Source organism: Lissotriton vulgaris, chromosome 11 (genome assembly GCF_964263255.1).
Source record: "Lissotriton vulgaris chromosome 11, aLisVul1.2, whole genome shotgun sequence".
Lineage (NCBI taxonomy): Eukaryota > Metazoa > Chordata > Amphibia > Caudata > Salamandridae > Lissotriton > Lissotriton vulgaris.
Genome location: NC_141699.1, coordinates 955226535 through 955242254, shown reverse-complemented (window position 1 = coordinate 955242254; position 15720 = coordinate 955226535). Strand labels below are relative to the sequence as shown.

Genomic DNA, 15720 nt, shown 5'->3' with positions numbered 1-15720 from the left:
AGACTTCCTCTTAGAGTTAGTTTTCCATTATGCTCCCGAAAACAATTTGTATTCACATATTCACTTAAGTCACTCACAACATCTCTCTCTCTTCACATTTTCACCTGTGTATCAATGAGCACTATAGATACCACTGATGCTCGGGTGTTATGTTATATATATCTAAACTTGGGAAGGCAGCAACATACAAATTACTTGAAATGTAAACAGATTGTATCTAATGCCTCTATTCCTTCCCTAGGTCTGATGGGACTACCAGCTTGCCCCAGTAATAGACCTACCAGGTTGTATACTATATACACTAAAGCCCTTTTCCGGGCACCTGATTAGTTTATGAGCACTACTAGGTCCTGAAGAATTGCCCTTAGGGCATGAAACATGTTGACCACACCTGAGGGTTGAACCAAGACCAACCTAATTCATTTTTGGTTCTCCATACCCCTCATTGCACTTTTTAATAGGGTGGCTTACCACATGAATAAAGGTTACTTAGTGGACTAACCAACCCTTTTTAAATTCACTCTACGCTCACTACCACTTTTTTTTCTAAGTGCCTCACACATCATCAAGCTACAGCAAGGAACAAAAGATCTCCACAAAAGTGTAACACTTGTTGTTACCCGTCAGGCATTGCAGCGCCAGCTTGACGCAGGAGCAGGAAGCCGATAATGATACAACAGCACAAGGGCTAAATGAAACAAGTCATCCAGCCTATTAGTTGTGTGAGGTTTCTTAGTTTCGACAAGGGACCTGACTGGTTCCCTGAATACCGGCTACATCAGTCAACCTAGAGAGAGAGACCCTTTTATAAGATGCTTCCCAGGGGAACTTTGTACAACTCTTTTGTTACATGTTGTTAGAACAGGTACACTGGACCCCTTTAAATATTGTCCCCATTCTGTCCCCCTTTGTTGTATACACACTGTGAATTTAGCTGACATTACTAAATCTGACATCATATTATTGATATTTTCAAAGTCCCAATCATCAGAAAAAGAACTTGGTATCACAAAGTCACTTAAGGAAACCTTGAACTGGTGTGGATACTTCAAGAGCTCAATCGGGCAATAAATATCATAGTCAGTTCTGTCCCATGCTATACCACCAGATATTGGATTGGCTGTGATGTTCACTGATGATAGTTCTCTTTTCTCAATGTGAGAGGATCTGTGAGACTTTAAGACCAAGTTGATGTTCTGACTTGCTGTGTCCATTGTACTATATTTTCCATCAAAACCATGATGAGCCAAAGCAGGAGAAAAAGTAAACCTAACACAGTCCAAAATTCAATCCATGGTGAAATCAGATATGTTTCTTTTAGTTGATGTAAAAGCTCGGTGATTTTCTCATTGAAAGTTTTTGTTGCTGGCTTGTCTCCATGTTCACTTGGATCATCGGAAAAGTCATCAAAGTTGATAAAATAGCCAGATGCTGTTCTGTCAATTGGTGGGATTGCTTCCAGATTTCCCTTGATCTTTGCAATTTCTTTTGTTACATTTGTACAGTCTGATGCTACATCGTTGTAGATTGGTGTATCATCACAAATTGTTGCAATTTGGGTTTCAAGAGGCACAAGTTCCATGGCTTTGTTGCATAGTCCCTTGTTATTTACAGCAGGTTTATCGAATGTGATTAGTCTCTCAGTCTGAACCTCTTGGATAGTTGCAAAGTTTGGTCTTCTGTTATTTCTTGGCAGTCCACTGGGCCTGCTATTTATTATCGGCCACATGTTTGTGGTTTCACCAGATCGATGGCAACAATTCTGTTTTCCTTTTTACCAGCAAGTGGCGGTAGTACTACTGATCTTGTTCCGCTGACAGCTAAGACAGGTACTGCTTTCCTGTAAGAAGGCCCAAATTCCTTCTTTACCCCGATCTTTTCTCTGACCAGATCCCCAATCTTCGGAATCCAGACAGGTCTTGATGGGACAGGTGGTTCTTCAGTGGTTGTTGCCTTAAACTTTTTGTTACTTAGACTCTTTCTTGTTTCATTCAAGTCCTTTAAAACAGCCAAACGATCTTTGATATCAAAGGTTTTTTCTTCTACCACTGAAGTCTGAGGATCCAGATCCTGGATTATCATTCCAGTACCGAACAATAGTTCGTATGGACTGATACCTCCTAGGGAATTTCTTGGCATGTTATTAAGACTACGTTGGACACTTATTAAATGTTTGACCCACCCATCACCCGAACCGAATACCCTCGCCGTTATAGATTACTTTATGTCACGTTTTTTTCTTTCCACTACCGCATTTCTCTCAGGATGGAAGGGAGAAGAGTACCGCAATGCGATGCCCATGCTGTTTATGGGCTCTTTGTAAGCTCGAGAGCTAAACGAAGGACCCTGATCAGAATGTAGCATGCCAATTGCGTATGTGCCGATAAAGACTCGCAAATCTTTTTATAACAGTTCTGGCGTCAGCCGAGTGCTGGTGGTCTACATTTTTAAGTTAATTTTGTCTTAATAATTATGGGGATGCGTTTCTCCGGTTGGATTTCTGCGTTATAGATTGCCTGATGCTTTCTAATAAAGGTGTCCTGGCAATAGTCTGGTCTGGTTCACAACTGCGATCTCTGTTGCAGTCTGGACAATTCATTGCAAATTTGTAGATTTGCAAGCTCATCCCCGGCCACCAGTATTCTGATTGTAATTCTATTAGAGATTTCAAGATCTGTTGGTGCCTCGGACCCAGTCCCCTGTGTGCGTCTTCAATCAAGAAAACTCTCCTGTTCATGTTTGGAATTACTCTATCCCCCACTCCAGGGATTTGAGCAAAAGAAACGGAGTTTGCATCAATTATGTATGTATTACTGAGTAAATAGTTGAGAGGTAATGCTACATAATAGCCTTTTAATGAGGCTTTTACTGCCAGCATGGTTTCCCCATCTATGTGTTTATCTGAAAGCTTTTTTGTGGCGACGGAAGCCGGTTGAACCGCTTCTACTGTGGCTGTGTTAGCCAATGAATTCCGTGCAACGTGAATGCCATCACGTTGATGACTCAGTGTGTGTATCACGTTAGTCTTTTGTAGTTCTTTCTTTAAAAGAACTACTTGTTCCCAAAGCGTTTTATGCTTTATTGTGGCACCGGTGTAATCTTTGTAACCGTTTTTACTCCATGTCTGCATGTCACTGTTGTAAGACTTGACGCAGAAATGCGAATCACACACTATCAGTGTGGGGAATTCGCGATCAGCATTTTCAAGCGCCACCTTTAAAGATCGTATTTCAGCTCGCTGAGCTGAACAGTTTCTGAGTGATTCACTTTTGGTAATCATCGGTTAGAATTTACCAGAGCGCCAGAGACCTTTAACAATCGCGCACGCTGCATTGTAGGATTTTTTATCTACATCGTAGTGTTGTGCGAATCTGTCCATATAGATTACGCAGGTATATTGTTCCAGAGGCAGAATTTCGATTGGCAGAGGATATTCTTGTTCATATTCTAGATCATCTAGTTTTTTCAGTTTCGGGTCAAAATAGTATTTCATGTCTTCTGTAGCAAGAGAATTTTCCCATTGTATCCGTTTCGGATCTAATGCCACTGTATTCAGATTGTGTGGACCTGTTAATGCCTCAAGCGCTGATTCTACTGTATAAACAGTTATTCTTTTGCCTCGAGCTTGGGCTCTTTCTTTTGCTACAGCAGTTTGAACCGCTGTCTGAATTTTTTCTGTAGAGCTGAATTTCATTTCAGCTTGAGTGTACAAATGTGATTTGTAAGCTATAGGTACCGTTTCTCCCTCATTAGAGGTCAGGTATGTGAATCCGCATCTTCCTGGGATGACTCGGATTACCAGGTTGCGTATGTTGTCGCGAGTTTGCAATTTTGTTTTAGCTAACATGTCTATTTGTAGTGATCTTAAAATTTCTGTGTGTTTCTGAGTCCAATTTATTGGTTTGAAATCAGGTCTTATTAATTCATAGGTTTAACCCTCTCTGCGTAATTTAGAATGTATGTTCTAACGAAATTCAGGAAGCCTAGTATTGATTGTAAGTTTTTCAGCGTTTTTGGTGCTTGGAGTACTGCACACTTCTCTAGGAAGTTGTCTGCCAGGCTTTTGCCTTCACTTGATAATTCATATCCTAAAAATAGGACTGTTAGATGGGCAATTCCTGACTTTTTATAGTTGAATTAGTAACCCTCTGATGCAAACCCAAGTATTATGGTGTTTACTCTCTTTAAGCGACTCTCCATGTCATCATCTGTAAGATAGATATCATAGACATATGATAATGCTTCATCATCATATATTTGTACTAACTCTGTTACCCTTGCTGAGAATAATCCTGGGCTATTCTTGAATCCCTGTGAGAGTCGGCAAAATTGTTTTTGCGACCCCATTATTGAGAAAGCGGTCAAATACCTGCTTTCTGGTGCAATGTCTTGACAGAAGAATCCATTAGAGATATCTAATGTCGTTTTATATTTTTTGCGCACAATGTTATTTATTAGTGCTGCACTATGTGAGTTTTGTACTGCAAAAGTTTTGCAGCAGGAATTTATATGTCTGTAGTCCAAAACTAGGCGATATGAATTGCCTGGCTTGGAGACAGGAAACAAAGGATTGTTCATTTGTGAGGTGCATGTTTCAATCACCCCTTGATATTCAAGTTGATCTAAGATCTCCCTGACTTGCTTTTTAGCTTCTTGTTTAACAGGGTACCACCTTTGTGCAGTGGGTTGATTTTTTAACTGGATTTTGTGGGGAGGAGACTCCTCATCCCATCCAACATGATTTTTGTATAGTGCAGGGCCTTGGGCCACGGCCCATTTTCTTGCCAATGTGTATTTTTTATGAATCGGAATGTGATTAGAGAAGGCAGGCATAATCATTTCTTCGCCATGAGGGCACTCTCTGACAAACTCTGGCAGCCAGTCTTTTTCAGCTAACAGGATGTCCCAAAAGAGACCTTTTATTTTCCTGGTTTTATCTCCCTTTATGCGTAATGTTATTTCATATAGTTTATGGGGCACACTGACTCGTGTGTCTGCAGTTTCCACCTGAATGTATTCATTCGTGTCCACTGTCTCCAGAAGATTCATCAGGATCTTGCGAGCTATTTCACTTCTGCTGCGCTGTCTAGCATTGTCTGAGCCCACTCTCCGTTTTTCAGTTGTGTCCTCAGAATCCTTGGCATGTTTAATCTTAATACTTGCTACCTTTTTTTCTGGGAAATTGGGATTTATTACTTTGATGAGTAGGTTCTTTGTCTTTGGACTTGACGTGCTCTTCCTTCTGTTATGAACGTCCTCTTCTTTCCGATTTCTGTGAGGAAGTCTGAAAAGATCGAGATGGACGTGTATCAATATCTTGATATCTATCAGGTTTTCTCAATTTATCCCTATCTCTAAGGTTATACCTTTTCTCAGAGGGTTCCCTTAGGGGAGACTTGCCTCCTCGGCCTGGAGATCTTTCTCTCCGTTGAGGTGACCTTCCTCTGGACTGGAAAAGTTTTTCCTTGGGAGTGGATTGTTTATTACCCTCCCAACCCTTTTTTGGAGTATTTAAATTATTTTTAATAAATCTTTTTTCAGGATTTTCAGTTAGTTGGGGTTTTACCGGTTTCCCACCCAAACTATCTCTTCCTAGCACTTCATAGGATTTTTCTATAATTCTGGCAAGTTCAAATGGTTGGTCTGTTATATCTGTTTCTTTCAATTTCTGGCGGATTGCCACACATGCTGCTTCTCCTATTATATAAGCTCAACTACATTTACATTTACATGTTGGCCAATAGTACAGCTGAGACCTGTTTAAAGTCTTTTAGTAATTTCATACCCAGATTTAAGGCAGGTTCTGGACCGTATTCGTTTTGAATTTGTCTTAGTACATCTGGTATTACCGCTATAGACGGAACACCATGTGTTTTTGTGTAGATGGAAGCAAAGACCGTGCCCCAAGTGTCACAGTCCTCCTCATGTGGTGCAACCCCCATTGGGAGGCAGATAGTCAGAATCCTGTGTTTTCCATGAGGTGTAGTATTGGGAAATGCTGCCTCTATTTGAGGTATTTTCTGAGCTAACCAGAATGGAATTTGTTCCCGTTTTATGGGTGTTTTACCCAGACATGATTGTATGTTCTGTGGTGTAATTTTGTTTGTATTCCCCTGATGAGAGGTCAGTTGTGGGATGTTAATTTCTGGCTAGATTGTTGCAGTCCGCATGACATATTGGACTAATTGTCTATGTATTTTAATACATGTCAGACGTGGAAGCGAAAAGTTCCACGTCTGACATGTTTTCAATGTCTGGATGTGGTGTGTAGCTGGCTAGAACTGGCCACGTGGCTCCTAGTCTACCTAGTGGACCGTGCCTGGTGATGTGATTTTGATGTTTTAGGGCGCCTTTACACCAGAGCAGGTGCTCTTGGTAAGTTAGTGGGATTTCAACGTCCTCGAAAGGAGTATATATATCCGGAGGTTCCTCTATTTTGTAATAGTGGAAATCTTTTGTCACAGCGTGTGCTGATGGAAAATTTATCCATGTGTAGAATACCTCTGTCTGCGGAAACTCATGAGCCTCTATCACGAATATGACCGTACCACCTCTGGATGATAGTCCATTTTCTATAAGTTTAAAAATTATAGTTCTTCTTATGTTGACCGGAATGATTATAGCATTCGGGTCACTTTGCTGGAGACTTGTGTCTTCCTCTAAGAGTTGAGCTGCTAATGTTTCTCTTTCTTCTTCACTTTCCGTCATTTTGACTAAAAATGTTTTGTTGCAGAGCGAGTATCAATGAAACAAAGATTAGGTGCACAATATTTTGGAACACTGTATCCTTCAACGTTGACTAAACCAAGAACTAATACATAGGATTCTCATCCTACTAAGTTCCAGTGGATATTTAACCTTTCACCCACTCCAGACGTCTATTGGAGTTTTTACGGGAGAAAGGGGTCTGTGTGAAAAGCACGACTGAGTTACTCTAGTGTCTTGCGTTAGTTTTATCGCCTTACCAAACGTTGGGCGCCATGTAGTGTAGTTCCTATGTTCCCAATAGGCTCTGCGCATTGGAATAACATAACAGCAGTGTAGACGTAGGACTGAGGTCATCTAGGTCTCTACTGACTATGTTAAACTTAATTAGTTTTGCCAGCTAGCTCAGAGGTCACTAGAAACTTTCTCGAATTTCAGGAAAGGGTTACCCGTCCTGATTTAGACAAGAAGGGATTAGCTTCTGACAACCGCATAAACATGACAACTTTGCTCCCCCAGAATAAAGAGTGTATCTTCAGAGTCGTGTGAAACAATAGACAACTATTTCACTCAGTCAGTCGTGCATGCTTAGTTCCACCAGTTTTCCGAGAAATAGAGAGACAGGCGTTTTCAATAAAAGTTGTTATTTTATTGAGCAGGCTTCTTTCTCATGCAAGAGAAATGAATTGCCACAATTGCAATACTTATTGTAAAGTAAAGTGCATACAGTAAAAGTTGTATTATGAAATAATACTGTAAAAGCATTGATATGGTTTCTTAGCCATATGATACTTTAAAATGGATAAAATATATACATACATAAAAACATTGACTAACAAACTCAACTGGTGCTTCTAAGATACGCCTACCCCAGTGTACCTGACCTAAGCCTAATACGTGGGAAGGAGTAAGTAAGTTGCAGTGTTAAGTTAAGTTAAGTTTTGCCAAGTATCGGAATCAAGAATTCTCTCTAACGTTGTAATCAGTTCCGTACCTTGGTCATAGAATGAAGAAGGTCTTGTATTTCGCTTCTCAGGACTCGATCTCCCAGCAACTCGCGAGGGTGACTTGGGAACACCGGAGCTGGATTTTCTCGGCTGGAGAAAAAGACAGCGTCTCTCTCAGTGTGTCAAGGGGAGGGGCGGTCTCCGTCGGGTCTCATAACAGCTGGGCTCCCGGGCAAGTCGAACGTCGCTCTGCTCCCAACCACTGTGTGTTTGCTTAAGGCAACGTTGGTATATTTATACCTGAAAGGTGCCGGGTTTGACGTAAGGTTGGACATAAGACGTCACTAAGAACTAGCAGTTCTTTCTGGACTCCAGGAGTTCTTGTGCAAATCAAAACAAAATCAGGGGTTTTCCCGGGCTGCTGGAGGCTTGGTTTGTTTGAAGAATGCGTTGTGCTTTCTCGGAGTCTATGGGAGTAGCCGTGCTGTGTTTTGGACTGCATGGGCTATTACTGAATATGGATATGATTCTTATGCCTTTATAAGGATATTATTAATTATAACCACATAAGGGCATGAATTGGGAATATCGAATTAGGGTCCTAGATAGAAATACAACAAGAGAGTTGCACTACCATGCTCTAGTCTGGGAATTACTAGTGTTTGGACTGCTAGTTTGAAGTCGTTTACTGGGAGGATTGGTTTTAATTTTCTCAAGGTGGGCATCTGAAAGTTTTCACCTTTTGCTGCGGCACTGATATGTTTTTGCATGTTTAGGTTACTGTCCAGAGTTACTCCCAGTGATTTTGCTGAATCTATAATAAGAGGCTGAAGTTGAGCACTGTAAGATGTTTAAGCCATTCTTGTATGATGTTTGTTTGGTTAGGCGGGCGATTAGTAAGAATTTGGTTTTGAGGGCGTTTAATTTGAGGTGGTTTTCAGTCAACCAAGACTGAGTTTTCTGTAGAGTCAGATTGAGAGCTTTGATGTCATCCGGAGAGTTTATCTTTAAATATAGTGTGTCGTCTGTGACATGTGAAAGAGGATATTAGCTGAGTAGAGGATCTCAGTGAGTGGCTCCATGAATAGGATGAACAGTGTAGGCGAGAGGGAGGAGCCCTGTGGGACTCCTAATGTTACTGGGACAGTCCTGGACAGGGATTGGTTGACCTTGACTCTGGGATCTATTTCGGAGGAAAGAGGTAAACTAATTTAGAACTGACCCTGATAGGCCCCTTCTGTATTGCAAGAGGTCTAGTAGATTATCATGTTTGACGGTATCAATTGCCAAAGATAAGTCAAGTAGGATGAGTAGGCAGGCTTTGTTCTGATCTGGGCTTTTTAGTGCGTCGTCTGTTATGCGGGCCATGGCTGACTCCGTACTATGCCCTGTCCGAAGCCAGATTGAAATTTAGTGAGCAGGTGGAAGTTGGTGATGTGGTTGTCTAACTGGATGAGAACACATTTTTCTTAGAGTTTAGCCAGAGTTGGGATGTTGGAAATTGGTCGGTAGTTGTTTAGGTCAGTGGGGTCCGTCGTCATTTTTTTCAGGATGTGGGAAACTTGTCCAGATTTGAGAATATGAGGAATAACTCCTTAAACTAAGGCAGCATTGATGAACTTTGTCCAAAGTGGCAATAGCGCCGGTATGAGATCTTTGAGGTAGTTAGCAGGGAGGGGGTCAGAGAAGTGGTTAGAGGGGTTCAAGGACGGGAGTACTTTTAGGATTGTTTCTTCGCTGTAGGTAGTGAAGGAGGCCCTGGAGGTGTTGTTTTTTAGGGCGAGCTTAGCTGTGCAGGTACTTGGGGTTGCTAGCGTGTGAGATGGCATGTCCTTCTGAGAGTCAGTCTGAGCTAATGAGGCCTTAAGTAGGTCTGTTTCCAGGAGTTCGGTCTTTATTTTGAAGAAGGAAGAAAATTCTTTGCAGCTGGGTGGAGAACATAGACCATCTTGGTGAGGGTGAGTTACGCCAAGAGATTAAGTTTTGACTAGTTCAAATACTTTCTTGGGTCTGTTCTTGGCTTGGTCTTGTTGATTTTTTAAAAAGTTAGCTTTTGAGTGTCTGATCTTTCTATAATACAAGTTTCTGGAGGATCTGAGAAGTTTAAGGTGGTCAGTGGATGGTGATGACCTCCATCTCCGTTCAGCTAATCTTAGGGCTCGTCTGTTCTCGTTGAGGTAGTTAGCAGGGAGGGGGTCAGAGAAGTGGTTAGAGGGGTTCAAGGACGGGAGTACTTTTAGGATTGTTTCTTCGCTGTAGGTAGTGGAGGAGGCCCTGGAGGTGTTGTTTTTTAGGGTGAGCTTAGCTGTGCAGGTACTTGGGGTTGCTAGCGTGTGAGATGGCATGTCCTTCTGAGAGTCAGTCTGAGCTAATGAGGCCTTAAGTAGGTCTGTTTCCAGGAGTTCGGTCTTTATTTTGAAGAAGGAAGAAAATTCTTTGCAGCTGGGTGGAGAACATAGACCATCTTGGTGAGGGTGAGCTACGCCAAGAGATTAAGTTTTGACTAGTTCAAATACTTTCTTGGGTCTGTTCTTGGCTTGGTCTTGTTGATTTTTTAAAAAGTTAGCTTTTGAGTGTCTGATCTTTCTATAATACAAGTTTCTGGAGGATCTGAGAAGTTTAAGGTGGTCAGTGGATGGTGATGACCTCCATCTCCGTTCAGCTAATCTTAGGGCTCGTCTGTTCTCGTTGAGTCTATCATCATACCAAGGTTTAGATTCTTTTGTGGAGAGCCCCTTCAGTTGTAGAGGTGCTGTTGTATCTAAAATTATGGTCATGGAGTTAAAGTAGTGTTGTGTCAAAGCATAAACATCTGTTACGTCTTCCGGGAGAAGCAGGAGGCTGACACTGGCGGAAGTGAATAGGTCTGTGAGGGAGTTTTTTTTAGGTTGCTCTTCCATATTTTGGTGATCAGACTAATCACAGGGAAGGATTGTGTTAAGCTGAATGGCCTCTGGGTTGGCAATCACCAAGTCAAGGGATAAGCCTTTGACATGTGTGGGGCTATTGCAGATTTGGTTGAGGTCAAGGTCCGAAAGGAATGTTTTGAGGCAATTTACTGCCAGGTCCTTAGGGTCATTCCAATGGAGAGCGAAGTCACCAAGGAATATTTGGATATTTTGCTGACCAGTATGTTTGGTCACGATACCCATGAATTGCTCGATGAAGGTGAGGTTATCGTCTGTTGGGTCGTAAAATGTGTGCAGCAAATAAATTGTTTTGTTATTATCTGTGATATCTAGGCAACAATATTCACATGAGGAAAGATCCGGTGAGGGTGAGCGGCTCACTGAGAGGCTGCTCCAGTGTATGCAGGCAATACCACTCCTGGTCTTATAGGTCTATATAGTCTGGTGATGTCATAATGTCATAATTGGGAGGGACCAGTATGTCTAGGATCGGCATGGATGATTCATTTAGCCAAGTTTCTGTTAGGATTAGGAGGTCCGGTTCGTGAGTGAGTATAAGGTCAACAATGTCATCTGCATGTGCTGAGGCTGATGTACAGTTTAGTAGCATGCATTTGGTACACGGCTTGGAGGTCATTGGAGGTTCCAGTGTTAATGGAATGTATATAAGATTCTCCAGGGTTATACCTCTGGAGTTGTGATTAGGGGCTCTGTGTGTACTGAGTTGAGTTTTGATTAGGAAGGGTTGCTTCTGCTTGTTCAGGTCTACTGTGGACTGGCGGGGTGGGGGGGATCGTAGGAGATGAGTAGGGAGTGTATATCTTTAGCGGATAGAGTATTCTTCCTGCGGATCGGACGCGTTGTGGAATTGCAGTAAGAAAATGTTCTCTATCTTGGGGGCGGTTGATTAGGGGATAGTAGTTGCAACTGGTGCTGGGGTGTGGGGCTTTTGCTGTATGGGATCCTGCTCTTATTAACCGCATGTCGTCTGATCTTGGGTTGCTGTATGATCAGGTTTCGTAGCTTATGGAGGTCATGTTTGATATATTGTAGTGAAAGTAGGATTTCGTCTAGCCTAGGGTCTGATGTGGGAGGGGTGTTAATAATGTGGTCTAGGGGGGTGGAAGCGTTTGGGATGTGGATTGGAGGGTAGCAGTAGTCTGCATCTGCGTAGTGAGAACTACGAGTCTGGCTGTCCGGAAATGTGGAAGTAGACAAAGGGGGGAAGTAAACAAAGGGGGTAGGTATGTATCGGAAGGGTGTGCATCGAGGTTATGGGCATGTGAGGGTTCCTATTGATTGGGGGACTATTGTAAGGGAAGTTACTTCTTTGGATCCTAGGTGAAAGTGTAGTGATGTAGGAGTTATGGGTGTGGTTCTCAAAAGCTTGGATATCTCCTGGCATCGGGGTGGGAGTATGGAAAGATGGGTTTGTAGGTGAGTGCCAAGGGGGGATGTCGGCATGGACTCGGGGGGAATTATGGAGTTAGGGGTGCCTGTGGCGGGGGTAAAGGATGAAGGAATTTATCTTTGATGAGCGGAAAGATGTTGTCGAGCAAGATAACATTTTGGGCATAACATTGCAAGAGAATGATCCCAGTATGATAGATGGTGATTGTAGCTCTTTTTTGTGTACAAATTTTGTGTACAAATTGTGTTTTACAAGCTCCTACCTGTACGGGCCCACTTTGTACTGCATGTCCCTTCTCTTTTATAGTTCCGAGTAGAGTCTTGCGGTATTTGCGGTATCGCAAGATTTCTATTCGGGACCCGGAAGCCTGCCGTACGTGCGCAGGACATTAAACTACGGTCGCCCATCCGCTCGGTTCCTCCCCGACGGCTCTGCTGACCGTCCGAGGTACCAACGGAAAGGTAAGCGGAGGTTTCTCTCTTTCTCTGTGTTGGGAAACTTTGTTAATACGCCGCGCATGTTGGAATTACGGGATCAGAATAGAAATGCTTAAAACTAGTTTGTATAGCACACGAAACAGTGTTGTTTTTGAGACAGCTTGAACCTTTATGCATATACTGCCCAGAAACAAGGGGTTAATACAGTTTTTCCTTATTGCTAAGATCTATGACTCGTGTAAGGTGATACGACATCGTAGATCACCATAACAGCTTGTTTCATAATGCACTTGCAGTACAAGATCTAAGGGGTCAATGTATTGTGGGTAATACAGTTTGTCTATTCATAAGAAAAAACAGCACTTTTCCTCTAAGGTGCACCCCAACATTTGAGATTCACCTGATTGAATCTTCTGCACATATATAGCTGCAGTGTATGTTCTTGAGCATATTGCATTTAGGCACCCTTGGGTTTGTTTTATACCCACCATTATCAGTGTCAAACTATGCAAATACAATGAGAGTGTATCTAATGCCTATTTGGTTTTGTGTTTGACTGCTGTGGATAATTGTTACTGATTTTAATGAAAAAGTCTGATACACCACAAGAATTTTAGTTTGGTGTACTCTTCTTTTTAGAGCGGTGCCTCCTATATCCTGAGCCGTTGCCAGGAGGGGTGAGGTTTTGTCTTCCATATTACAAAGGTAAGATGGAGTTTTGCACCATTCAGGGGCATATATGATGGCATAACGCTTTGTGGCCACATATTATGAGAAGACTATTTGGTCATTCTTTTCTAAGAATCATATGTGTTTTGTGCTATTTTCTTTCTTTCTTTATTTTTTCAGAAAATTGAAGATATCAAGAGGAAATCGGGATTGTGAGATGCTACATTCACACCATATCCTTTTTGATGTATTGTAAATAGCAGTAATTGTATTTCTGTCTTTAGAGGTCCTGACGAAAGCACATGGCTTAATCTCTTGCCTTAAAGTGCTGAAACATGTTGACCACTTCGGCTTAGGACAGCTATTTGTTAAAACTGGTCCTGGCACTCACGTTTTTAATCCTTGATCGTGACTGACACGAATAAAAATTGTTAGTCTGTTCACGCACCAATTTTATATTCTTGCACCCCACCATTTTGCACTGCATTAAAAAAATCTTTCAAAAAATCTTGTTCCCACATATTCTATCTTGCTCATCTTGGTAATTATACCTTTCTGACATACGAAAGCTCTGATATTTATAGAGCTAGTCTGTCATTTTTCACATCAAAGGATACCCAAATGATGAAGCTGATCACCAGGCTTGGTGAATGATGGGAATCCATATACATACATTTTTATGTCTATTTGCCATTTCACAATTTTGATTCTTAGTAAGAACTTCCTCTTTTTGTTCTCTTATCTTTTAGACGCTGGAGTATATTTTGTATGTACATGTTAGTTTGGGGCTACATATTCCAGTTAGTCTTTACATTTTGGCCTCTGACCCTAACCTATCTTTTTTGTGTGTTGTGGATTGTAGCTGATGCCCTAGAAAGCGCGGAGGGGATGATAGAGATCTTGAGACCGTGCACTGTTTTCCTTGATGAGGAAACAGAGAACAGGGGGTAGAATGCTTTCCTCCATTAAGCTCTTCTCTTTGTGTAAAAAATTATGTCATTGGTTAAAGAGCCCTTGTATAGAGAGTGGTGGGTGTCTGATATTGGTGTCTCGGGATATGTTTTTTAGCAGCGAATGTTAAAAATGTTTCACTGCTTTTTTTAGAGGTTAGGGAGGTACTTGATGGTGTAAATATGTTGACCTGAGCACTCCATTCTGCTAAGAGGCTAAAATGAGGGGTAGACGAATAGGGGGAGTGCACTACTGAATTATTTCAGTGACTGCTTGGGAATAGCCCATTCCTATGGGCACTGAGGCCAGTTTAAGATGGCCACCTGATTTGCAGAAGAAATATGGTACTGAACAACTCCTTCCTTTTGCTGGTGCACTCTGTGCTGCCTAGCACCAATGCAAGCACCCATGCGCTATGCTGCAAGGGTGCCTGAGTAATGGGAAGGATTGGTTTTCTGCAGGAAGGGAGAGCTTCCTGCACACAAAAAATCCTTGTAAGTCAATTTCCTCTTTCTATGTGTGATGCAGAGGAAATAACAAGGAGAAATAAAAATATTTTTCCTTGTTATGCCTCACTGGTGTGGCATTTTGATCAATTCCAGAATTTCTAGCTTAGTAAATCTCGGAGTGCGCCAAAATCAGGGGAATGCCCAAGATCCATCCATGCTCAACCTCCAAGCCACAGTGTGATAAAATGCAGCTCAACGGGCTGTGTTGCGTTACATTTTCTTTAGGAAGCCATGTAAGGGGACGCAAGTCGGCTCTTACGTGGGTTAGTAAGTGCCAACTATCATTTTGCATCCAGGCTGAGCCAAAAAATGTGGAGCTGCCATGAAGCAAATGTTAGTAAAACTGGGCAATATATAGCAGGTATGCAAGTAATTGATGTTTGCTGACAATTTAAAGTCTTGCACTGTTGATCACCTGTAATTGTTTAGATTTTTTTTTAAATAAAAATGTGCCTTATACTAGACTTTGTATAAGTTTCATTTAAAGAATATTTCAGTGTCTGTGTGTGGTGTATTTTATTAAACTCAAATCAACAGTTTAAATAAACAGACTCCTATTGGACACACCTAAATATGTGAAAAACGTGTTCACAACATTGAATCCATAAATAAGTAAAACATGCTATAGCAATACTGTGTGCGGTACCTACCAGAAGCCAAGAGTTGTTCAAGTTGTCTCATTGGCTGTATCACTGATTCATCCGTGAATTCCGAGTCTGCAGTATAGTACTCGGTAAGAGCCTTCTCAGCATCAAAATATTTCTGGTAGATAGATGTCCATGTTAAGCCCGGCTCCATGTTCTGACTATAGACTTGTTGGTGGACCGTGACTCTGAATTCCACGCCGCCAGTGCTATGCATTGTGAGCATTTTTGCCCCGTTATATCCCACTGGTGGAGTTTGCTTACGTTCCCACGTTCTGCTTTCTTGTTTGCTTTGTGCTCTTTGAAGATTGCGCTTTCTGTTTGTGTCTAGTCTGTGTGAGCTGAAATGTTAAATTCGACCCCTACATAATGATGTTTTGCTCCCTTGGGCACTTTCTTGTAGTAAACATCCTGCTGGGTGCTGCGCAAAGCAAGGGATGAATCTAACTATAGGAACATGGTAAATACAAACACTGCACTCCTTTAAGCGTGTTCTGGGCCCTTCAGAACAAAAGCCACACAAGCAAAATGAGCTGCC

General features: G+C 41.9%; 1 protein-coding gene across 1 annotated transcript in view; it reads right to left on the bottom strand.

The window, feature by feature from the left end:
• Positions 1-15408, bottom strand: part of LOC147683745 (nicotinamide N-methyltransferase-like) — a 68704-nt gene extending 53296 nt beyond the window's left edge. The window contains exon 1 of the mRNA XM_086944904.1: positions 15189-15408. Within this exon, the coding sequence (XP_086801030.1) occupies positions 15189-15408 (220 nt within the window). The remainder of the gene's footprint in view (positions 1-15188) is intronic.
• Positions 15409-15720: the final 312 nt, after the last annotated feature.